At 52.0% G+C, this 25,104-nt stretch overlaps 1 protein-coding gene across 1 annotated transcript in view; it reads left to right on the plus strand.

Annotated features, from left to right (window-relative positions):
• The window catches only part of GABBR2 (gamma-aminobutyric acid type B receptor subunit 2), a 367,202-nt gene that overhangs the window by 147,459 nt on the left and 194,639 nt on the right, over positions 1-25,104 (plus strand). The window contains exon 3 of the mRNA XM_058302623.1: positions 5,939-6,109. Within this exon, the coding sequence (XP_058158606.1) occupies positions 5,939-6,109 (171 nt within the window). The remainder of the gene's footprint in view (positions 1-5,938; positions 6,110-25,104) is intronic.

Below are 25,104 nucleotides of genomic sequence, written 5' to 3' on the forward strand. Positions count from 1 at the left end.
GGCACCAGAAGAGCTTTGCATTCTGAGAAGCAGAGCCCTGTCAACTGATGTGTGATGAGCAGGAAAGAAAAAAGCTGGCAGCTGTGCATGGTGGGAATTTAATGTGCTCTGTGCGTCCACAGCATCAGGGAATCAGGCAACGAAGGAGAGAGCCCACTAGACACAAAACACTATGCTCAAATCCTTCTTCTCCAGTGTGATAAGGTAAATAATCATAATGTAAAAACACCAAAAACAAAACAGAGCCAAGGGCATTCTACACGTCGTGTCTTTGGATAAGCCAAGCCTCTAAGATGCACCTTATTTTGAGGATCAGCATGTTGGAATCACCTAACATCCAGTCTTAGAAACAGTTCTATGAACACCATCCATGCAGCACAATGCCCTGAGCAAGCAGAGGAAGAGCCCACCTCAGAAGACAACTGACTGTAGGGTAAAGAAGAAGGCTTCAGAGAGATGTGTGGCATCCTTACTCATGTGCAAGAAACATGGTCTCCGTGAAATGGATGCCTGAGATAAGAAAGGCAAGAAGGGATATCATTGTCAAAATTACTAAGAACCTAAAAAAAGGTGATAACAATAGCAACATGTTAGCTAGTGGAGTTTAAAACTGAGGCTGTTGGAAGGCAAACCAGGCAACTCACAGAACAAAAAACCCCTGTGGCTCCCCCTCAACCACTTTATAATCTAAGGCTGCAAAGCCAAATTATCATAACATGACCCTTTTTTGGAAAGGCTAGCAAACCTTAGGAAGTCACATATCAAATATTGGCCAGTGTGTAAGAAATGAGTGCCCGTGGGCCATGCTGTTGGACAATTCAGCCATTCTGTTAGAAATTTGTGAGATTTATCTGGACATACCCCACAACAAAATAGCTAGATTAAAATAAAACACCCTTCCAGAATGCAGAGAACAAGGACCAAGAAATCATACTGTGAAAGAAAATATGGCAGACATGGATTTATGGGGAATAGAGAATAAAGAGATAGCATATAGATGATCAGGTGTTCTGGAGGAGAGACAAGAATATATTTGTATGTTTTATGACTTGAATGTATGGGTTGAAGGACTTCCTGTCTCCTCGATAAAACCAAGAGAACCACAGTGAAGTCTTCCTGGCAAAAAATTTAAATACCAAGAATAAAGAAAAAAACTCCACCAGGCATCCAGGCAGAGAAATCCAGGTACCTACAAAGGAGAACAATCAAACTTGCCCCAGATTTTTCCTCTGCATCACTTTATAGCAAAACAACCCTGAGAACTGTAACATTCAAAGAGAAAATGTGGTATCCCAAACATTTTTACCCAGCCAAGTTCTGGCATTTGTCAAAGCAACAGAGGGACATCCTTAGCACATTTTTAAACCCTTACCCATCTTCCTTCTTCATAAGATATTCCAGCAGGCAGAAACACTGAAGCAAGATTAATATATCTAGAACAAAGAAGAGTGGATACATCGTCTGGGTACAAAAGGAAACCAAGGGAAACAAAATGAAAGCATAAAAAGTAGGAAAGTTGCCAACGAGATTATAAATGCAAGAGCAAGTATTTATTATAGAAATAAGCATAGGTATTTTTAAATCTATGTGTTCTTTTCATGAAATACACTTCTAAATAATCTTTTTTAAAGATTTATTTATTTCTCTCCCCTTCCCCCCCCACCCCAGTTGTCTGTTCTCTGTGTCTATTTGCAGCATCATCTTCTTTGTCCACTTCTGTTGTTGTCAGCAGCATGGGAATCTGTGTTTCTTTTTGTTGCGTCATCTTGTTGTGTCAGCTCTCCATGTGTGCGGCACCATTCTTGGGCAGGCTGTACTTTCTTTTGCGCTGGGCGGCTCTCCTTACAGGGCACACTCCTTGCGCGTGGGGCTCCCCTAAACGGGGGACACCCCTGCGTGGCAGGGCACTCCTTGCGCGCATCAGCACTGCGCATGGGCCAGCTGCACACGGGTCAAGGAGGCCCGGGGTTTGAACCGCGGACCTCCCATGTGGTAGAGAGACGCCCTAACCACTGGGCCAAGTCTGCTTCCCCTAAATAATCTTAATTGTCTACAAATAAGAAGACAAAGATATGACAGGCAAATCCAAGCAAAACTAAAAGGCCGCAGCATTAATCACAAGCAAGGTATAATTTAAAACAAAAAGCAATAAAGTGACAAAGAGGTTTATTTTGCCTTGATAACTATTTCAATCCTCAATTAACTCAGTGAATATCTAGTAAGTGCCTGCTCTTTGCAATAGCTAAGGGTACTAAAACTGAAGATAAATTGTGATGAACATTTATTTTCAAAACAATATGAAATCAAGGCATGTAAAGCAACAATTGCTAGAAATACGTGGAGAAATTGCCCAACAATAGAGAAAAACTGAACAAACTTCTCAGGTTTTAACAGATCAGGTAAACAGGATTATAAAGTATGCCATGCTAATACAATCCATTATTTAGTTATATCCATTATGTATAAAAAGTCTAATAAAGAGTGCTATAGCTTACAAGTAGAGCCGTCATTCTCTTTTTTAGCCACCCTTGAACTTTTGTAAAAATGGGTTATATAATAGACCACCAAGAAAATCCCAATCGATTCCAAAAGCAGGCATTGTACGTGCCAAAATCTCAAAGCAAGGCAATAAAACTAGAAACAATAACAAAAACATAAATTTTAAAATACTCTCTGAAGAGCCCAAAGCTTTATCGTGGCCCATTCTGTCACCACCTTGGTCGTGTGAGATAAGGCGAGAGCCTAGGAAGGTGGGCTTCAGGTCAGGATCCTAAGTGCTGGCAGCCCAGGTGTTGCCCGATGCTGGTGCTGTGCTGGAGGAAGTTCAGGTGAGCACGTGGGAGGCAGGTGCGAGGCAGGTGGGTAGCTATGGGGGGGGGGGGAGAAAGAGCTCTGGCGTTAGGGTCCTTTGGACCTGGGTTCGAGTCCTCCTTCCACCTCTTATTTGCTACCCTGGCTGTCTCCCCACTTCTGGGACTCAGTCTGTTTATTCAAAACCAGGGGAGTTAAGCTGCAGCCATGTGGACATTGCAATCTGAGATGTCTCAAAATAATACGGAGGCCTCGGTTTTGTGCCAGAGGTTCTGATTCCATTGGTTTGGAGTGGGACCAAGTCATCAGTATGTTTTAAAATCATCCCCAGGTCATTCCAATGCACGGCCAGGTTGGAGAACCCCAGAGCCAGATGGTGCCTCAGATTCCCCCCAGGTCTGAAATTCAGCAGGGCTTGTGGGTCCCTGCAGGCTTTGCCCATGGAAAAAAGCCTTAGGAGGCCAAAGCCAGAGGGACAGTGATGCAAAGCAATCTAATCAAAGTGTGCATTATCTCAAATGGTGCAGAAAATGTCAGTGCCAGTTAACATTTTGCACCCAACATGATTCAGACCCGGGGCATGCATTGTCCTCCAAGCCCATTGTAAACACAATGGACCATTTATTTACTGAACAGTAACCACCGTAATTACCTACGGGGCACACAGAGGAGGTTGTTCAAGTAATAATTAATTGTGGACCTGGAACTAATGGGACGATAATGGCAAAGTATCAACCAGAGTGTGATTCTGAAATCATATCAAAAAACCAATATTTTCCTAATTATATGAGAAGCACTTTTTGAACATGATGGCACGTGTAGCATCCCAGGTCCTGAAATGATTGCTCCCGAGGTTTCTGTGAGCTGACTGCAGGGGGATGGCACTTTGTTTCCATCTTGAGAAAAGAGAGTCAGGAACGTCAGGTTTTAGGGAGCTAGCGAGAGCTGCTGTTTCTCACACTCATGAGCACATACTTGCACACACCAACTTTTTTGTACCATTTTAGCTCCTCGTACAAGTCCATGGACTCAGTTGGAGATCCTCTGTGTTCTCGCTAGGTTGTGGCCTAGCCCCCCTTTTGCACACCGTCAGAGACGGGAACCTCGTTGCTTCCAAGTGACAGGCCTTCCGTCGGTGGGCGATGCTGGAATACAAGTGATGCTTCCCTGCCTGCATGGAGTTTGCCTCCCTGTGCATTCTTCCCACAGGGTCTCCTTCTACCAGATTCTTTTTCATCCTCCTTCTATCCTTCACCACCTCTGTCTCGTAGTGTAACAGGCAGGATCTGTCAAAGCTGCTGAGTGGACACAAGAACCCCAGGGCCCCAGGCAGCAAGCAGCCTGGGAGAGCGGACAGGGACTCTACAGGCTGCCCTTCCAGCGCCTTGAGGGAGAAGCGGGAGAGCACCCTGGGTGGCAGGGGAGGCAGTAAGGCAGTCTGCGAAGTTCGGATGCTGGACTGGACTCTGGCGTGTATCAGATCTAGAGCTGCTTCTGCAACGACTAAAGGTTGGCGCAAAACTCAGCCAAGCCACCACTGGATCACAGATGAGACCAGAGAAGAAAGGAAGGAAGAAGGGAGGGAGGGAGGAAGGTCTAGAAAAAACCATGATGGAATTCTTTAATAACCTCTGAGTGGAAAACCTCATAAACATAAATGAAACGAACTGTTAAATTCAACCACATGAAAGACAAGCCCACTTCTACATGGCAAAAGTTACCGTGAGCAACATCAAAAGTACAAAGTACCACCTGGGGGGGGGATTAGCAGTCTGTCACAGAGCTAATTTCCTTACTATAAAAAATCTCTTCTACAAACTAAGAAAAAGATTTGGGTCAAACTGGAAAATGAGTGAAGGCTGCAAAACTGTTTCGATGAAGGAACTACAAATTCTCTCAAACATAAAAAGAGATCCTCGGTCTCACTTATCAAAAGATTAATGCAAATTAGGACGGCAGCAAGATACCATGTTTTCCAGCATCACCCTCCAAGATCAAAAAGTTTGATAACAGGCTCCTGAGGATGAGCCTGAGGCCATAGGAGCCCAAGGATCAGAGGAGATGTTAGGAAAGAGCGGCATTTAAACCTGGCCTCACAGGCCAGATGACTAAAATCCAATTTAGCAATTTACTGGCACTTAAAGGAAAAGGAAGAAATAATAAACGGAAAGAGGGACAGATTTGACTACCAAGTGTAAATTAAATTACATATAAAATTTAATAACCAACAAACTGGAATATTTGTAGCAACTTTAATAGCCTGAGTGTGAACGCTATACATTAACTCAGTAAGAAAAGCTTTAGACTACCCCTCAAAAAGCACACAAAATCCTAAAATAGGACATGCTACTAGTTAACGACCCTATGGGAACAGTTCAATCTTATGCATAAACAACGAATGCAGTGATACAATATGTTAGTGATAAGTCATTACAAAATTACATAGACAAAGAATGTTTTATTCCCCTCAGTTGACAAAAATGTGGTGAAATTGGCCCTCCAACTATACCTGGCTAGAGGGTATGTAAATTGATACAACCATTGTTGGAAATAAATATCAAATTTTTAAAAGTTCACATCCTTCATCTGGGAAATTTCATATCACAGATTCTCTCCTAAGGAAATAGCCTGATATAAAGAGGGGAAAATGGCGTGTACAAAGGTGCTTGTATAATAATACGACAATAGTGACAAATTAGAGATAACTCATATGGCCCCTAATTGGGAATGAGTCAATAAATTATCATAAATTCATATGCTGAAATATTATACAGCCATTGGAATGATTTACAAGGAGTTTTTAATAGGATGGTTAAATGCTTGTGGGATAATGTGAAAGAAATGTTTGTATATGTAGAATAATTTCAAGAATCTTTAAAAAAAATCTCTGTGCACAGAAAGAGCTGGAGGGAAATAGATGACCACACTGATGCTGATTCTTTCGGGAGGGTGGGTTTGGGGTGGGTGTTTTCCTGCTTTTTTTCCAGCCTTTTTTACCTTCTCTTCGATGATTATGCATTACTTTCGCAATAAAAAGGCTTTAGAAATAAATCTTCCGTGTGTCTGCGTGCCAAGCCAGGGCCACGGCCTCCAGCCCCAGTAAAAAGCGCGCTCTTGTGTTTTCCAGCTCTCCTTTGCCGCGACCACGCCCGTGCTGGCGGATAAGAAGAAGTACCCCTACTTCTTCCGGACGGTGCCGTCGGACAACGCGGTGAACCCCGCCATCCTCAAGCTGCTGAAGCACTTCCGGTGGCGGCGCGTGGGCACGCTCACGCAGGACGTGCAGCGCTTCTCCGAGGTGGGTCCCGCGGCGCCCCCGCCTGCCCCCCGCCTGCCCGCGGCGCCCCCCGCCTGCTCCCCGCCTGCCCGCGGCGCCCCCCGCCTGCCCCCCGCCTGCCCCCCGCCTGCCCCCCGCCTGCCCCCCGCCTGCCCCGCGGCGCCCCCCCCGCCTGCCGGCCGCCCCCTCGCCCCGCGGGGCCCCCCGCCTGCCCCCCGCCTGCCCGCGGCGCCCCCCGCCTGCCCCCCGCCTGCCCCCCGCCTGCCCCCCGCCTGCCCCCCGCCTGCCCGCGGGGCCCCCCGCCTGCCCCCCGCCTGCCCCCCGCCTGCCCGCGGGGCCCCCCGCCTGCCCCCCGCCTGCCCCCCACCTGCCCGCTGCGCCCCCCCGCCTGCCCCCCGCCTGCCCCCCGCCTGCCCGCGGCGCCCCCCGCCTGCCCCCCGCCTGCCCGCGGCGCCCCCCGCCTGCCGGCCGCCCCCTCGCCCCGCGGGGCCGTGCGTCCCGCGTCTGAGCACGCTGTTTCAAAAAGCACGTTCCAGGGCACACGTGCATCCCAGCATTCGCCCCTTTAACTGCTCTTACGGGTGCGGTTCACCCGCCTTAATTACAGCCTCGGCGTTGCGCTCTCTCCACCACCCAGCACCAAAGCCTGCGCGTCGCCCAAAACGGGGGCTCTGCTCCTTTAGCAAGACCTGCCCCCCCCAGCCCCTGGGGACCCCGAGCCCGCTTTCTCTCTCCCAGGCTGCTGGGTCTGGATTTCTCCAGATCCCACGGTGTTCGGCCCTCTGGGCCCGGCCTCTTGCCCTGAGCACGGCGCTTTCCGGGCTCGCCCACGGCGCAGCGTGCCCCCGAGTGTCATCCCTTTCGACAGCTGAGGAATGTTCTGTCGTGCGGCTGTGGCACGTGCTGTTGGTCCCGGCATCTGCGGGTGGGTGCCCGGATCCTCTCCACCTCTGGGCTGTTGTGAAAAATGCCACGATGAACCTGAGCGAGCGAGGCCGCTGCACCTCCTGCTCCGGGCCCGTTTTTTTTTTTTTTTTTTTTTTCACTTTTTAAGAAATTTATTGAAATATATGACTCGTACATAAACATACATAAACAGTAAGTGTATAATAGTTGTGAACTTACCAAACGTATATAACATCGAACAAGCATATATAACATCTCACCCTACCACCAATAACTTGCATTGTTTTTAAACTTCTTTAATGGTTAAAGAGCATTGTCAAAATATTACTGCTAAACAAAGTAGTTTTCCAGGCCCGTTTTCATGTCAGCTTCATACGTGGATCCGAATGAGCGGGTCACGCGGCACCTCGAGGTTTCACCTTTCGAGGGTCGGGCCAGCTGCTTTCCACGGAAGCCACACCAGGCTGGTTCCCGCGGGCCGCGCGCGAGGATCCCAGAGGCTCTTCGTGGCGGGGTCAGGGCCGTCGCTCCGTGGCTGAAATGGAGCGGCCTCGATGGCGTGCACAGGCCTGGGGGCGCTTTCCCTTCCGTTGTTCCTTCCTGGCTAAATTGTGGGGATGCATCCCTCAGTCCCCCTGTAGGTGTGTTGTCCTCGTTACTGATGCTTTAGTGACCATAAAAATTACAATGTGCCTCCAAGAGGTTTTCTCTTGGGAGGGTTTTTAGGAGGAGCTGGTCCAGAAGGAAACCTCCGGCGGCACCGTGGACTGGGAGCTTGGGCTTGGGGTATTTTTTCTTTAATGGCGCGCAGGCAGGCATGAATTCGCGGCTTGGGGGCTTTGGTTTTTGTAAAAATAAAAATAGAGCCAATGCCAAAAGTAAATGTGTTTCTTCCCCAGTCGCTTTCCATCCCACTCTCTCTTCTGAGCTAACCCCTGCTCTCGGTTTGGTGCCCATCTGCCCAGAACTTTTTTTAGACCTGGCTGTCTCCGCACTGTGCCCTCTGCTTTTTGCACTTTACGAGAGATCGTGGTGATCTCCATGGACCCTGTTCTTACGAGCGGCCACGTGCCATCTGTCGGTAGATACAGCCCAGAGCCCGTTGGGTGGACAGGCTGTCTCCAGCCTTTTGATGTCACAGCCAATACTGCAACACACTCGTGTGCACACAGCAGCGCACCTAGGAGTGAGACTTGGTGATGGATTTCTAGAAGGGGAATTACAGTGTATTGGAAACACTAGAGATGAGATGACCTCCCCAAAGTCCATCCCAATTTGTATTCCCACAAGAGCCTTTGAGACGTCCCGTTTCCACACATCCTTACCAGCAGCGGGGACTGGCCAAGCTTCGACAACTTTCCCACTCACATGAGTGTGGAAACGTTTGTCTTAGCTTGCCGGGCTGCTGTGACGGTCCTGACAGCTGGACTTCACGGGCTCCCGTGCGGAAGGCTAGAGGCCCCAGATTGAGGCACTGAGCCCCCACGTCCGTGGCACCTGGCGCTGCCTTGCCACAGTTCTGGGGTTCCTTGGCTTGCACCTCTGCCTCTGTCACGTGACGATCTCTCTCCTTCTCTTTGTGTCTGCTCTTGGGTTTCTGGTGACGTCCAGCTCTGGTTCCTCTCTGTGACCTTCTCTGGCGTCTAGCACTTTATCGGGCCTCCAGTGAGGGGGTTAAGAGGCACCCTGACTCGGGTGGGCCCCTCAAAACAGCACCTTCAGAGGGCCCTGTTTGTGCGGAGTTCCCACCCACAGGGCCTGGGCTGGATGAGCCTTTGGCTGGGTCTGTAGTTCAAACTCCCACAGTGGTCTCTAGCCTTTTCCCGTTTGCTTTATTTCTCCTACTTCCCTCTCCCTTCCCAGGGGTGCGCTTGTTTACCTGGACAGCCCTCACCCCCACCAGAAAGACCAGACGGCCCAGGCGAGCTCGCAGCCTGACGGGAAGACCTGGGGAGGTGTGGCGGGGACAGTGAGGACGCAGGTGTCCGGCCGGCCCCAGCAGGAGGGGAGGGGGCACCCCCACCTGCCAGCGCCAGGCCACGGGACGAGGCCACGCAGGGACGGAGAGAGCAGGGCGTGCGGGCAGCACGGGGCTTAGAGCAGTGTGGGGTGGTTTCCCCTCCAGCTGTGCATCCTGCCGTCCCCAGCCTCTTGCCCTGTCTCTCCACTGGGAAGGAGAGGCTGAGTGACCTTGGGGAAGTCACCTCCCCTCTCTGAGCTGCAGTTGCCTCCCCCCTGTAACTTAGAGCCAGAACCCTGTCCATGCCTTTCCCAGCGGGGTCATGCCCAAACCGAGTGGACCTGAAAGGGCTTTGTAAACGGCACAGCGCACGCACGCGTGGACGTTTTGGGAGCGCCGAGAGTGGCGGTGCTTGGCCTGCTGCCCGAGGATGTCCAGACCCGGCAGCTGGCCCCAGGCCAGGCGGAGCAGCCTCTCCCACTGCTTTCCAGTCCCTGGGAGAGGGCAAGAAGGAAGCTGGGCCTCCAGATCCCCGGGGGTCTCTAGCTGGAAGACTGCCCTTTGCCCAGAGTGACGAGTGTCCTGAAACGCGGGATGAGCGGGGTCGGGGCGTCCTGCTGAGCCCGCACTCCACGGCCAGGTGGAGGGACCGGCTTTTTTCCCATAGCATCTGTCAGCCCCTGACACCTCGTTGTCCAGGCAGGGAAACAGGCCCAGACCGGGAAGGGGATGACGGCCAGGCTTTCAGGCACTTCAGAAGGCAGGGGCGGTGGCCACAGAGCAGGCAGGGCTGAGTCCTGAGGTCCCTACTCCCAGACTTGCTGCCACTCCTTCTTTTCATCTCGCCCTGGTCCGCTGGGAGCTGCCTGCAGCTAGTCTGGGCATTTGAGCTACCAGAAAGCCTTCACCTGGAGGGCCAAAGGGATCCGCCCGGTGCTGGTTGAGCGACTGATGGATTCCCAACCACTCTCACCACCAGCTGCCCTGTGGGCAGGGGCTGTGGTTCCTGTTGTACAGAAGAAGATACCGAAGCTCAGAGTAGACAGTGCCTGTCCCAAGGGCACACGAGCCCAGCCGGGGCTGGGGTCCCGACCCTCCGCTACACCCTCCCTGCTGACATCAGGGATGGAGAGTTGGGCCCCCAGCCCGTCGCCGCCCTGCAGTGTCCAGCCTCGTGGTGCTCCTCTGATGGCACTCTCAGCCCGGCCGCCTCCCTCTGTGCCCAGGGGCCTCAGCGTCGCTCCCCAATGTCGGCGCTGTGTGGCTGGAGTGGGGACCTGGAAACTTTCCAGGGGCTGATGGCTTCTGGTGCTGAAACTGGTTAACGCGCAGTGTCAAGCCCTTCTGGACTGGGGCGCTGGAAGGGATGTCAAGTGCAGGCAGTGCTGGGGTGGGGGCTGGGGCTGGCGACACCCGAGCCCCTCAGGGCGTCTGCGGGACCAAGGAGGGCCTGGGGGCCGAGGGTCGAGCCGCCCCGAGCTTCCGGGCCTGTGGGCGGCTGCCCCGCTGCGGCGTGCTGCTGGCACTTGGATCCCTTGAGCTCATCCCTAGGCCCAGCTTTGCCGAAGTACCGCAGACGGGGTGACTTCAAACAGCAGAGCGTTGCCTGCCATAGTGGGGGCAACGCAGTCCAGGTGTTGGCAGGGCCGCCCCCTCAGAAACACCCTTGGGGGGCTCCTCGCCGGCCCTTCCCAGCTGCCGGTGGCGGGCGCCATCTGGGCGCTGCCCGCTGGCAGGACAGCCCTTGCCCCTCTGTCCTTTCTCCCTTCTGATGGCACCAGTGATTGGACTAGGGGCCACCCTGCCCCAGGAGGACCCCGTTTCGACATGGGCAACTCCCTCCAAGATGCCCTATTTCCAATACGGCCACGTCCTGCGGTCCTGGGGGTCTCCTTTGGGGGCACACAGGTCACCCCGTCATACCAAGCCATGGCACGTCCCGTCACCTCTCTGACTGTGGGAATAAGAGGCTGCGGCAGGAACAAGCAGGCGTCCGTGGAGAGAGCGGAGCCTGAAGGATGGGCTTGCTTCCGCCTTCTCAGGTCTGGGACAAAGATTCCAGTGAACGGAGCCGGGTCCTGGGGCCGCTGATCTTGAGGCGGTGCCCCGGGCGGCGCCCTGCAGCTCTAGGGGTCCTGCTTTCGCACGTGTGAGATGGGAGGCACCGTCCCTGCCCCGCAGGCGCTGGAGATGGGAGGGCCAGGCAACAGGCGGGAGTGACAGGTGGCTGGTGCTAGCTGCTCGCTGGACGGCTGTCCCTGATCCACTGGTTCACAGTTCGGGCTCTAGGAATGCGTGTTCTTTGGAGCAGAACACAACGATGCGGTCTTCGTGTGCCGGGGTCTCAGTGGACCTTGTGTCCTGGAGGCCCAGGAGGGGCGGGTAAGGGCTTGGGATTGGGGGCCACCAGAGCCCCTGCACGGGGTCCTCCCCAGCCGCCCACTGGAATCACTGGGAGGGGAGCTTTATTTTGTGTTAACCTTCACACACTCCCCTTTGTAATAGAAATTGAATTTTAATTTCCTTAGCTTGGATTTTTTTTCCATTTTCTTTCCTTTTTCCTACTTTTGGCAGCTTTATTGAGATATACTTTGCACACCGTCCAGTTCACCCGGAGGAAGTGTGCAGTTTAGATGTCATTCGTAAAATTTGCACAGGTGTGCAGCCCTTGCCACGGTCTAGTTTTAGGAAACGTCTGTCACCCCCAAAGCCCCCCGTGCTCATTTGCAGGCAAGCCCCCGCCCATCCCCGAGCCCACCACGTATTGGGAATTGTATGGGAAGGAATTATTTAGTGCACGGTGTTTGTCACGTGCCTGAGGCTCAGCCACGCCGCGGCAGGTGTCAGCAGCGTGTCTCTGTACTGCCCTGTAGTATTCCCTGGTACCGTTCGGAAACCTGTGTGAGCCCTGGCCACTGCCCAGCACGATTCGATTAACAGGGCATCGAGCCGCCGCGCCCCGGCCTTGGCGCCTCTCAGGCCTCTGTGTGCAGCGGCCCTGGTGGCCCGTCCCTCCCGGCCATGGCGCCCTCTGGTGGCGGGAGCCTGGCCGTCTAGGGGCAGGCCCGGCGCAGGAAGGGAGCAGGTGGCAGCGGCCCGGGAGCCCCCGTGGAGATGAGACGAGAGGACGGAGGAGGGCGGTGGGGAAGTGGGGTGTGTGGGCAGGAGGCCCGAGGGCTGGGAGGGCGCGAGGAGGAGCTGGAGGGACCGGAGGCTGCGGGCAGCGCTTGGGCGACAGAGGGCCAGGCCCCAGCTGCCCGCGCGCGCTGGCATGGAGGGGGATGGTGGCGAGAGGCAGTGCCCAGTGGCGCCCTGCGGGCCCGGAGCGGGGCTCGGGCGGAGCCGGATCAGAGGGCCACGGCGGGCACAGGGCTGCCGGCCCACGACCTACTACGCTGTCCTCACCCAGATCTTCCGGTTCCCAGTTTTCTTTTTCTTTAATTAACTAATTTATTTATTTATTTGTATTTCTCTCCCCTTCCTTCTCCCCCCCACCAGTTGTCTGCTCTCCATGTCCATTCACTGTGCGTTCTTCTGTGACCGTTCCTCTCCTTATCAGTGGCACGGGAATCTGTGTTTCTTTTTGTTGCGTCATCTTGTTGTTGTGTCAGCTCTCCATGTGTGCGGCGCCATTCCTGGGCAGGCTGCACTTTCTTTTGCGCTGGGCGGCTCTCCTTCTGGGGCGCTCCCCTTGCACGTGGGGCTCCCCTACGCGGGGGACACCCCTGTGTGGCAGGGCACTCCTTGCGCGCATGAGCACTGCGCATGGACCAGCTCCACACGGGTCAAGGAGGCCCGGGGTTTGAACCCTGGACCTCCCATGTGGTAGGCGGACTATCCGTTGAGCCACATCTGCTTCCCTGTTCCCAGTTTTCTGATGCAATGAAGCCCCTAAGGGCCCTTGGACCAACCGCTCTGCCCCTCTGGGCCTCAGTTTCCCCGTCTGTAAGGTAAAGGATTTGGCCCACAGGCCTCTGGTGCCACTCCTGGCAGGAGCCGTGAGGACCCCTCAGCCCAGTGCCTCAGTTTCTTCCTCTTGGGAAGGGGCACCTACCTCCTGGGCTCGTAGTGAAGGGTGTGTGTGTGTTGGGTGCTTCCAGTGGTGAGCGACGTGCCGGGCCCCGCGGGAGCTCTGCAGAGGGGGCCGTGCGTTGGTCAAGGAGCCTCCCCGAGCAGCCGCCCCTCCAGCTGCTCCAAGCAGGCCCCCTGCCCGCGGCGCGGCAGTCTCTGGATGACCTTCCCTCCCAGAGGCCCCCTCGAGTGCAGACCCCCCAGGGCCCTGGTCCATACTCACCGAGGTCACCATCAGTGGAGCCTCCCCTTCCAGGCCCTCCTCCCCTTAGACACCTTCCCCACCGCGGAGGTGCCTTCTGCCCCCAGGGGCTCTCCGTCCCCCCCTTTGGTCTGCGCTCTGGCTTCTGGGACACTCCCGCAGCAGAGGGCTGGAGGCCCCTGGCTTGCATCCCTCCCCGGGGCCACAGGGTAGGGTCACCAGCCCTTCCAGCAGCTCTGGGCCACTACGGGCTCCTCAGTGTAGTCCAGGAGACCCTTCACACCCCTGGGCTCCTGCGGCTCACCTCCAGCCACTTCCCCTGCACCCCTTGGTCCCGCCACACCTCGCTGCTGGGTGGGTGGCCGGGTGGGCATCCCCTGTGCTTGTGCTTCTTGAGCTGCTCCCTGCTGCAGCTACGTCACCAGCTGCTTCCTTGTCCGTTACCCACCACCGCTGGACTGGGGAGCCCTGAGGACAAGAGCTGTGGCTCACCTGTGTCCTCTCACCCTGCGAGGTGGGGGCCTGGCACACCCGTGTTTGCTAAGGAGTTCGGTAGCTCAATCTCCATCCATCTGGCCGGACTTACCCCTGCTGTCCCGAGTCTCCCTGCACCTGGGGTGGTGCTATTAGGGCTGGGACGGGGGTGTGGGGCCCCGGTGCCTGGGGCTGCACTGACCATCCCCTTCCCGGCCACCTCATGCCTGAGTCCCTGGGGCCATCGGGAAGTCAAGAGGTGCTGGCAGAGTCAGCAGGTACAACTCCACGACGCAGAGCACACGGCCCTTTCTTAATTTTAACTGTCTTTTGGCTGTGACATTGTTGGTTGGTGGGAATTTTTCTAGAGATCTCAATGGAAAGTTGTGGGCCAGCCACTGGAACCAGCAGTGCTCAGGGCCCTGGCATGTGGGTGCTTCTCGATGATGTCGGTGTTGGAAATTTGGAAGGACATGTTTTGGTTTGTGTCTGAGTTTTCTTGGCTTTGTAATCCTCGGAGGTTCAGTCCGTGTTGTCAGCACTTCAGAATCCTCTTAATCTATGGTCTATTCAATAAGAGGATATAACAACTATAAAGATACATGCACCTAACAACAGGGTCCCATAATAGAGGAAGCAAACACTGACAGAATCGAAGGGAGAAATAGTTCAACAGTAAGAGTTGGAGAAATGCAGATTCTCAGGCCCACCCCAGCCCTACTGAATCACATCCTCTGGAGCAGAGCTGATGCACACCAGGGGCTGAGAACTGCTGTCGTGCAGGGAAGGGCAGATGTCAGGTGGCGCACTGTGTCCTTAAGCCCACTTCACCTGAGAAAGGGATTCTAGTCTCTACCTTTTGCTTCCTCCCAGCAGCAGGGTCATCTGAACTGCTAGTATGTCCATCCAGCTGCAGATGGTTTATATTAGGGTGCAGCAGGGGACTCCCCACGGATCAGATTCTAATCCTAATGGTACCAATGCCCGACCCTTGCTAATGCCTTCAGGTGTCTTGCCTGCCTGCCCCGGGCAAGCGAGTATCTCCTTCTCTCTGGTCTCCCTGGAGCTCTGCGAGGTCTCCCACCTGTGGGCCAGTGAGGGGCACAGCTCATGTCCATCCTGCCCACACCCAGGGGGCCGTTTGTGGCAGCCTCTGGCAATTTTTTTTGAGGGGGGTCCATTATTTCCCAGAGTATGGTATGTGCACATGATATGATTTTTATACAGTTTTAATCATTTCATGTTTATGTTAGTACATGTTAGGAAAAAAGATTTCTAGCCCTTAGAAACGGCAGTTTATGGAGGTGATTGATAGGGTGGGAAATACTGGGTTAGGAGCCCCACGGGGTGCACAGACGCAGTGAACTAGTCTGTAAGGGGTGCAGGGGTGACAGCAGTTTGGGAACCACTGTTCAGCCGGCCTGTCCATTTTATTGGCAGGGGCAGGCAGGGTGGGAGTGGCTGTGGGGGGCAGGTGGGAGGGTCGTGTTGCAATAGTTTTCCTTGAGGCCCTGGTCCAAAGTGGATGTGCAATGGGAGAGGCTCTGAAGTTTCTTGGGGTCAAGGTCAAGAACTGGCGTCACAGGCCTCCAGCCTTCCGCGGCTGAGCCTCCGTAGGGGCCGAGACTGGGGTTCAGACAACAGAGGAAGGAGCCGCCCAGCAGGTCCTCTGCCCCACCCATCCGTGCCAGAGCGGGAAGCCCCCCGCCCCGGGTGAGCCTCAGGGTCCTGGTTCCCAGTCCATGAAGCGGGGGTTGGCAGGTGCACAGGGGGACGCGGGGTTCTGCCCAGCGGAGGCCGCAGTGGCTGAGCCTTCTGGAGGAGAGGCCGGCCTGCACGCGGGACGCCTCTTGCTCTGTGCTCCTGCCCTCGGACCGACGGGCCCCCCGCGCCTCCCCTGTCCTCTCCAGTCACGGGGGAGAGGCTGCGCCATCCGCGGTGCGGAGGGAAGACCCTGGGGCCTCGGCGGGCTCTTCCTCCCCCACCCACTCCCCGGTCCTAGAGACAAGAGCCGCCCCGACCTGGGTGCCACCCCCGGTGGACGCCACACTGTCAGGGACAAGGGATCTTAGGTGGGGTCATCCTCTGCCCGGGGCGCATGGGTGCTGGAGCAGAGAGTGGCCGCGCCCCCCTCGAGCAGTCCAGACGGCGATTCCAGAGACGCCGGTGGAGCTCAGGGTGGGCCTGGCCATCCACGGGGACCCCGAAGCCCTCCCCAAGGACGCTTTCTGGCCCCCCGCCCCCGCAGCCCCCCACTGCCGGACCCCAGAGCACAGCCTAGCTGCGAAGGCAGCTGCTGCATCAGGGCCTTTGCGAAGGGGACCCGTCATTTTCACCTGCCCACGGGCCCGCGTTGCACACCCGCCCGTGCCGGGAGATGCCGCTCCTCGCTGGCATGTTGCACGCACCACTCCAGGGAGCGGACTCGGGCAGGGAGGACTGAGTGACTCGGCCCACGTCACGGGGCCGAGCAGTGGCAGGTGCGAGCCTAACCCAGGTTTGTGCTGCTCCTCGGAGAGAAGGCCCCCCACTGACCCCCACCCTGACCCCACCACGAGCGGCTGCAGAGACGACCCTCACAGCCCCTGGAGCGCCCACTGCGCACCTCCTTCCACGTGTCCTTGCTCCCTGGCCTCGGAGCCCGGTGCCACCTTCCACCCCTGCTCTTGCCGCGCTCCCTGGAGACTTGGGCTCAGCCGGGCTTTTTGACTAACATGGGGCTGTGCATCTCGGAGCGTGTAGGCTCCCCAGAGCTATTCTGGTACGTTCCGGCTGCTTTTCTCCCCCGAGACCCATCTGCCGGGCTTGGGTAGCTCCAGAGCAATGCAAGCAAAGCACCGGGGTGGGGAAGGCATGCAGAACCTTCAGGAAATGGCGAGTAGCCTGCCGCAGCTCATGGCTCGGGGCGTGGGGTGAGAAGCAGGAGAGTGAGCTGGGAGTGAAGCGGGGTGGCGAAGGGCCCTGGATACCTCCAAGTTTGCTGTTTACCATGAGCACTAGGGAGCCATGGAAGGTTTTTTGGTAGGGGTGAGGTAGTCACACTGGAACCCGTTTTGAGGGCAGATTGGAGCTGAAAAGAACCAGCTGGTAAGTTACTGCAGTAATTCCAAAGAATTGGTTTCTAGCTGCAATTTTAATATGCACTCAATGCAGAAACACAGAAGAGCAAATGGAAAATTAAAATCCGCCATAAACCAACCCGCCGAAAGGTCATTGTTGCCATTTAGGCATATGTCTTTACCGCTTTTTCAATGCATAAAAATGAACTTGTATAAACAAATATGTGCTCAGGCTGGAGAAATGGCTTTTTACACTTAGCAATCCAGCGGGAAAGTTTTCCAAGCCAGCAGAGATTCTCCTCTGGGTCACAGCTCCCCTGAAACCTGGGCAGAGGGTGCCCCAGTGACCCCCTCCCACCTGGGACGCAGCCCCCTCAGGTGCACGGGGGGCTGTTTTCCTGCAGTCTTAGGACCCTACAGCCTGTTCCCCTCCTTCCTATAATCCAACAATTCTGCAAATGTTTGGGCCATCGATGGGTTTCTTAATTATTTCCCAGAACTATTAGTGATTTTTTTTTCCTTAAGAGACTTGGGATATATTTTCTGTTGCCATCTTTATCCAATCTCTGTTTAAAAAGTTCTTCCCTCGAGATATGCCATAATATTGAACATGGAGGTAGTTTTGCCAGTTTTTCCTGATTATAAACAACCATGCCAATCAACTGATACTGGATTTTTGGTGCAAGCGTCTTTGATTATCTTCCAAGGATAAATTCCTCGAAATAACGCATGCATATATTTTTGAGCCTTTTGTAATCGTCGCCAAATTGTCCTCCAGAAAGATCATACAATTTCGGGTTTCATAGCATCTATGAGTGCTCATTGCCAAGATTTGCGTATTCTTTTTTGATCGTTGGCAATCACCATTTTAATTTGCATTTCTTTGATTACTATTGAGATTGAATTTCTCTTTGAGTAAGAATATTTCTCATTTCTGTTTCTCCTTTTGTAAATCGGCTCTTCTTGCGTTTGGCACTTATTCCTACTGGAGTGTTCTCTTCGTTGGTGATTTATGAGTGCTCTTTATGAAGTCAGGCGTTGGCCCTTTGTCACATTTGTTGCAGCTTTTTCTCCGGAGTTTCATGTGACATTTAATTTTGTTTAGAATATTTGATATAGTGAAAATTTTAGTTTTTATCTAGCCAAATTTATCGAGGCTTTTTTTTGCCATTAATGTTATATTTGGCAAGCCCTACCTCATTCCACAAATTTTTGTGACCATTCACCTACATTTTCTGCTAGTACTTTGATTATTTCATTTTCCAATTTATCTATAATTTCAGCATATGGCTTGAAGTAGCAAACCTTTCTTTTCCTGCTCCCGTAGTCACTCCATTATTCCTCCAGCATTTAATTAATGATCTTTCCTCTACTCATTCAAAATAACTATTCTAAATTTTGTCTTTAGCAAATGATACACTTTAGACCAGTGCTGTACTAGAGAAATATAATGCAAGCAACTTTTGTAATTTTAAATTTTCTAGTAGCCACCTTTAAACGATTAAACAGATAAAATTAATTTTTAAAATATACTTTATTTAACATAACATATCCCAAACATGGTCATTTCAACACATGGCACTAGTCACATTCCAGGTGCTCAGTAACCACACGTGGCTGTGGCCACTGCGGCAGACAGCACAGCTTTCAGCCGTTCCTGACTTTTCAGTTTTGTTCCATTGGTCCAGCTGTCGATTCTGGAATTGGCATCCCCATGTTTAAAACATTGCTGCTTTATAATTTAGTTCAATGTGCGAGTCCTTTCTTTTTTTTCCCACAATTGTCCTTATTTTCACCAATTGAAATTTTGTAAGGTTTCAAAAACGCCCTTGGTGTTTTCAGTTCGGTTTCAATTACTCGAGAGTTAATTTGGGGACCGTTGGCATCGTCATCGTACTGAGTCGGCCCATTCATAAACATGGGGTATCGCTCTGTTCCAAAACTCTTCATGTGTCATTTCCTTCATCTCGCTCCTTCCCACTTCCGGGGAGGCTTATTCCGGGTCTTCTACACATACTCTGCCTTGGGGAATGGGATCTCTTTTCCTTGACATTTGGGAGTGGATCCTGCTGGAATGTGGGAACGCTCCTGGCCTGTGCTGCTTGTGTCGCTGAACTTGCAGTACTTGTGTTCGTTTTTCTCTTCCTTCCCTTGGGTTTCCCAGGAAGAAAACGAGCAGCTGGAGCCAGGGTAAAGAGCCCTCAGCTTTTCAGCGTGGCAGCCTCCTGCATCCTTATCTTTTTTCCCTGAGACAGTGTTTCATAGTGGTTAGCGACTGTCATGTGCCATGATCGCACTGCGATGAAAATAGGAGTTAAGGCGTGGAGAGCTGAGGGCAGTGCCCACGGAGGCACTCAGCCGTGCCAGCCTCCAGCTGCAGGTCGTTACTGAGTCTCCTTGACGGACACCGCGTCGCGGCCTCACTTGCTGGGGACCTGGAGAGCACTGACCACGCGCCACGGCTCGTTCTTGGCCTCTGGGGAGGATCTCTTAGTGTTTCAGGGGGAACGTATTCCTCGCCCTGGGAAGGGACCTTGTTTTTACTGCACTCACGTGGGTACTGATGCACAGGTGGGAGAGCCAGGTGCCTGTTTAGACCTGTGCCCTCGTCGTGGGGCTTTTCAGCCGTCTCTGTGCGACACCCCATCGTCGCCGGCCTTCTCCAGGCCACTTCACGAGGCATTCGCTCATTTAATAGGTGGTCAGGTGTTGGCTGTGCGCTGGCCTGTTTGGGGCTCTCCGCTAGGCACTGTGGACACACCAGTGAAAGGACGAAGGGCCTGCCCTTGAGGACCGCGCGTTCTTTCAGAGGAGACAGGCGATCAAAACAATGAGCAAATGCATATGTGTCCAATGGCCATAAATGCCAGGGAGAAAAATGGAGTAGGGTGAGCGGCAGGTATGCCGTGCAGGAGGGGATGAGGCCGAGGAAAGGTTCAAGGCTAAGGTGACGTTGGGCAGACACCTGAAGGAAGTGAGGAGCACGTCATGGGGATGTCCAAGAGAAGAGGGTTCCAGACGGCGAGACTGGCATGTGCAAAGGTCCTGAGGTAGAAGCGATTCTGCTGGTGGTGGAGCCACATCGGGAGGCGTTACAGCAGGGGAGAGGGGAGGGCCGTGACGCCAGAGCGGCTGGTGGGCAGGGAGATTTCAGCGCTTTACAGGACTTTGGGAGGACTTTGTCTTTCTTCATACTGACTTGGTTGGGAAGCTGCTGGAGATTTTTTGGTTTCAGTTTTATTGAGATAAAATTCACATAACATAAAATTGAGTGTGTTAAGCATTTTAAAGTGTACATTTCAGTGGTTTTTGGTATATTCACACAGATAGGCAACCATCACCACCATCTAATTCTTTTTTTTTTTTTAAAGATTTATTTTTATGTATTTCTGTCCCCCCACCCCCACCCCGGTTGTCTGTTCTGTGTGTCCATTTGCTGCGTTGTACTTTGTCTGCTTCTGTTGTTGTCAGCAGCACAGGAATCTGTGTTTCTTTTTGTTGTGTCATCTTGCTGTGGCAGCTCTCCGTGTGTGCGGCGCCATTCCTGGGCAGGCTGCACTTTCTTTCGTGCTGGGCGGCTCTCCTTACGGGGCGCACTCCTTGCGCATGGGGCTCCCCTACGCGGGGGACACCCCTGCGTGGCAGGGCACTCCTTGCGTGCATCAGCACTGCGCGTGGGCCAGCTCCACGTGGGTCAAGGAGGCCCGGGGTTTGAACTGCGGACCTCCCATGTGGTAGACGGACGCCCTAACCACTGGGCCAAGTCCACTTCCCACCACCAAGTCCGCTTCCCACCACCATCTAATTCGAGAGCATTTTCATCACACCGGAAAGGAATCCCATACCCACCCCAGCCCCCTCCCAGCCCCCGCCAACCACTGGTCGACTTTCTGTCTCTATGGATTTGCCAACTGTGGACATGGGGTAGGAATGGAATCACAGAGGTTTCGTCCTTTGTGCCTGGCTTCTTTCACTCAGCACAATGTCTTCGAGGCTCATCCACACTGCAGGGTGTATCAGAACATCATTCCTTTCTATGCTGAGTAACATTCCATTACAGGAGAGACCATGTTGTGTTTAGCCGTTTGTCCCCTGATGGGTACTTGGGTTGTACCCAATTTTGTCTATTGTGAATAGTGTTGCTATAAACATCCATGTACAAGTTTTTTGTTGTTTGTTCTTTGTTTTTGTGAGCATAGGTTTTCATTCTCCTGGGAATATACTGGGAGTGTGATTGTTGGGTCATATGGGAGCTCAATGTATAACTTTGTTTTTTCTTTATCTGAATAAGTTTTTATTTCTCCTTATCTATTGAAATATAATGTTGCTGGGTACAGAATTCTAGGTTGGTGATTTTTCTTTCTCTATATTCAATATTTCACTCTTTTTTTAAAGTTTTTTGTTTAATTGCCTTTTTTTAAAGATACATAGATCACAAAAAATGTTACATTAAAAAAAATAAGAGGTTCCCATATACCCCCCATCCCACCCCACCCCACTCCTCTCACATCAACAAACTCTTTCATTGTTGTGGCACATTCATTGCATTTGGTGAATACATTTTGGAGCACTGCTGCACCATGTGGATTATAATTTACATTGTAGTTTACACTCTCCCCCAGTTCATTCAGTGGGTTATGGTAGAATATATAACATCCAGCATCTGTCCCTGCAATATCATTTAAGGCAACTCCAAGTCCCGAAAATGCCCCCACTTCACTTCTCTTCTTCCTTCTCCCTGCCCTAGCAACTACCGTGGCCACTTTCTCCATATCAATGCTACAATTTCTTCCATTGCTAGTCACAATAGTTTTGTAGTAGACTTCCAGTAAGTCCACTCTAATCCATCTTTTAGTCCTCCTTCCTGTGGACCCTGGAATGGTGATGTCCACTCCACCTCTAAATTGAGAGGGGGCTTAGATCCCACATGGTTGATGAATGTGATTCTCATGCTTGGAGTTGTGGGCACTCTCGGTTCCCTGGTGTGGTGGTTGACATCCTCACCTCCCTGTTAGCTGGCCTGGGTAAGTCCAATGAACAGGAGAGTAGCAGTTGCAACTCTGCTGAGGCTCAGGGCCCAGCTGGCACATGGGCAGTCCAGAGATTCAAGTCCCCTGAGTATACATCAACCCCAGTGCCAACCACAGGTTCAGTAATGTATAACTTTTTGAGAAACCGCCAGTTTTCCACAGTAGCTGCACTATTTTATAATACATTCCCATCAACAATGTATGAGGGCTCTGATTTCCCCACAGCTTCACCACCCCTTGTTATTTATCTGTCTTTTTTATTTTAATAAGCCATGCTAGTGGGAGTGAAGTGATAACTCATTGTGATTTTTTTTTAAGATTTATTTATTTCTCTCTCCCCCACCCCCCATTGTCTGCTCTCTATGAACATTTGCTGTGTGTTCTTCTTTATCTACTTGTCTTCTCTCTAGACAGCACTGGGAACTGGCCCTGGGACCTTCCAGAGTGGGAGAGAGGAGCTCAATCTCTTGTACCACCCCAGCTCCCTGGTCTGCTGTGTCTCTTACTGTCTCTCCTCTGTGTCTCTTTTTGTTGTGTCATCTTGCTGCACCAACTCTCTGTGCAGGCCAGCACTCCTGCGCAGGGCAGTACCCCGTGCGGATCAGCACTCCGCGTGGGCCAGCATGCCTGCATGGGCCAGCCCTCCGCTTGGGCCAGCTTGCCTCGTGGGCCCGCACACTGTGCAGGTCAGCACTCCATGTGGGCCAGCTCTCCGCTCAGGCCAGCTCACTGCACAGGCCAGCTTGCCTTCACCAGTAGGCCCCAGGAATCAAACCCTGGCCCTCCCATATGGTCGATGGGAGCCCAATCACTGGAGCTATATCTGCTTCCCTCATTGTGTTTTAATTTGCGTTTCCTTAATGACTTATGATGTTGAGCATCTTTTCATATGCTTATTGGCCATTTATACATCTATTCTGGAGAAATACCTTCTCAAATCCTTTACCCATTTTTTAATTGGGTTGTTTGATCTTTTTGTTGTTGAATTGTACAATCTCTTTTTATATTCTGGATACCGGACCCTTATGAAATACATGATTTGCCAGTATTTTCTCTCATTTTGTGGGTTGGTTTTTTTTCCCTTCACTTTCTTAATAGTGTCCTTTGCACAAAAATGTTTAATTTCGATGAAGTCCAATTTATGTGCTTTTTCTTTTGTTGTTTGTGCTTTTGCTGTCATATTTAAGAAACTGTTGCCTAAGCCAAGTATGGGAAATTTACATCTATGTTTCTGGAGCAGTTTGATATGGTTATGAATTCCAAAAATAGATACTGGATTATGTTTGTGATCTGATCTCTACCTGGGGGTGATTGAGTTATGATTGGGGCTTTGATTGGGCCACGTCAGTAGGGTGTTGAGTCCCTGCCCCTTGGTGGGTGGGGACTCACAGATAAAAAGCAGGGCAAAGGACAGAGTTGAGGGTTCTTAATATTGGAGTTTTGATGTTGGAGTTTGATGCTGAAGTCTTAAGCTGGAGCCCTGGGAAGTAAGAACACAAAGGAAAGAGAAGCCAGCCCCAGGAAGAAAGGAACCTTGAACTCAGAGAGAAGCAAGACCCCGGAAGGGAGGAACCCAGGAAGCCTGAACCCTCACAGACGTCGGCAGCCATCTTGCTCCAACACATGGAAATAGACTTTGGTGAGGGAAGTAACTTAGGCTTTATGCCCTGGTATCTGTAAGCTCCTACCCCAAATAAATACCCTTTATTGTATTGTGACGACAGAGCTGACAAGATTCCCTGATGGGATGGATGTGTGATGTAAGAAGAGGTAAGGCATCAAGAATGGTGCTCAAGTTTTTAAACGAAGCAATTTAAAGGAATGAGTTATCATTTCTTAACCTTAGGAAGGCTGCCAAGGAGTAAGATTTAGAGAGGAAAATCAAGTTAGTTTAGATGTGCCTATTGGACATCCAGATGGAGAAACTGAGTAGGCAGTTGAATAAATGAGTTGAGTCCAGATTTATATTAAAACATATTAGCATTCCTGAAATAAACCTTTCTTGGTTATGCTGCATTATACTTTTCATCAATTTAATTATCGAATATATACTTTTTTTTCCTGTAAGTACACATTACATTGGTTAATATTTTGCTCTGGTTGTGCCATCATTATCAGATTTTTAAAATTTTTTTTATCATTATCAGATTTAGTTGTCAGGGTTTTCTAGTTTTACAACATGAATTATGAGGCTTTCCATCTTTTTAGGTACCCTGGAATAGTTTATTAGAGCATACACAATTAGCTGTTCTTTGAAAATCAAAAGATGAGTCAATGAAATCATCCAGGATTTTGCCCCTTCCTCTTTTGACGAGTTGTCTTTGTAGCTCCTTCCACGTTTATTGATCATTTTAGGTTTCTACTTCTTGTGTGGATTTTAGGACCAAATATTTTCCTGAAAATAGTCCATTTCCTTGTGGTTTTAAAACTTATTATCATGTATCTGCGTGCAATTTCAAAAAACTCTATCTTTTGTTATACACCCTTTCTCATTACAAATGTTTTCCACATTCCTCCTTGAGTAGACCTGCTGGTTTGGTTCTTTCGTTGATGTTACTGATAGTGACATTTTAAATTCAGGGTCAAAAACGGTCACGTTTCTCATTTTCCAAAATAAAACTGAACCTGGAACAGGCGCTCAGCCTGCCAGGTTTACTGAGGCAGCACCTGCCCCTGGAAGGGCCACCCTCCTCCAAAATGGCGGCCGCGCGGGGGCCCACAGGAAGCCGGGAGAGCCCCTGCTTCCGGGAGAGCCCCTGCTTCCGGGAGAGCCCCCGCTTCCGGCCGCGCGGGCTCTAGGTTATTGCCGCCTGAGCGCGCTTGCGCAGCTTTAAGCCCGCCGAGAGCGCTGCTCTCACTCGTCCCAGGGTGCAGTTTACAGGCACCGGCTTCTTCACTTCTCCTGGTCGCCACCCCCCGGCTCCAGGGGCTCTTGGTGGGGAGATAATTGGTCACTTTCCTCCCCAGAGTCCAGAACCTCTGTTGGTTTTTTCTCCTCAGATATCCACCTTCCCAGCGGTCAGAGAGGGCTTCTTGCAAACCCGACTCCCAAATGGACCTCCTATTCCGTTTTGCCATGTGGTAGAGCTCCCTGCACGTCTTTTTAGAAGCACCCACTTTACCTTGAGTGCTTTGGAGTAGACGTGCCTCGCCCGTAAAGGGGACGCCCTCCTTGGCGGGCTTGCTTCGTGCATTTCCCGGGGATGAATACGTTTTCTAGACACCTCTTTCCTTAAAGCCCAGAAAGTAAAACACGAGTTACATCTTCAGTGAAGCAGCCTGTTTTCATTCCCGGAGAACCAGCTCTTGGCTTT

Source organism: Dasypus novemcinctus, chromosome 8 (assembly GCF_030445035.2).
Source record: "Dasypus novemcinctus isolate mDasNov1 chromosome 8, mDasNov1.1.hap2, whole genome shotgun sequence".
In the NCBI taxonomy this organism is placed as follows: Eukaryota; Metazoa; Chordata; class Mammalia; order Cingulata; family Dasypodidae; genus Dasypus; species Dasypus novemcinctus.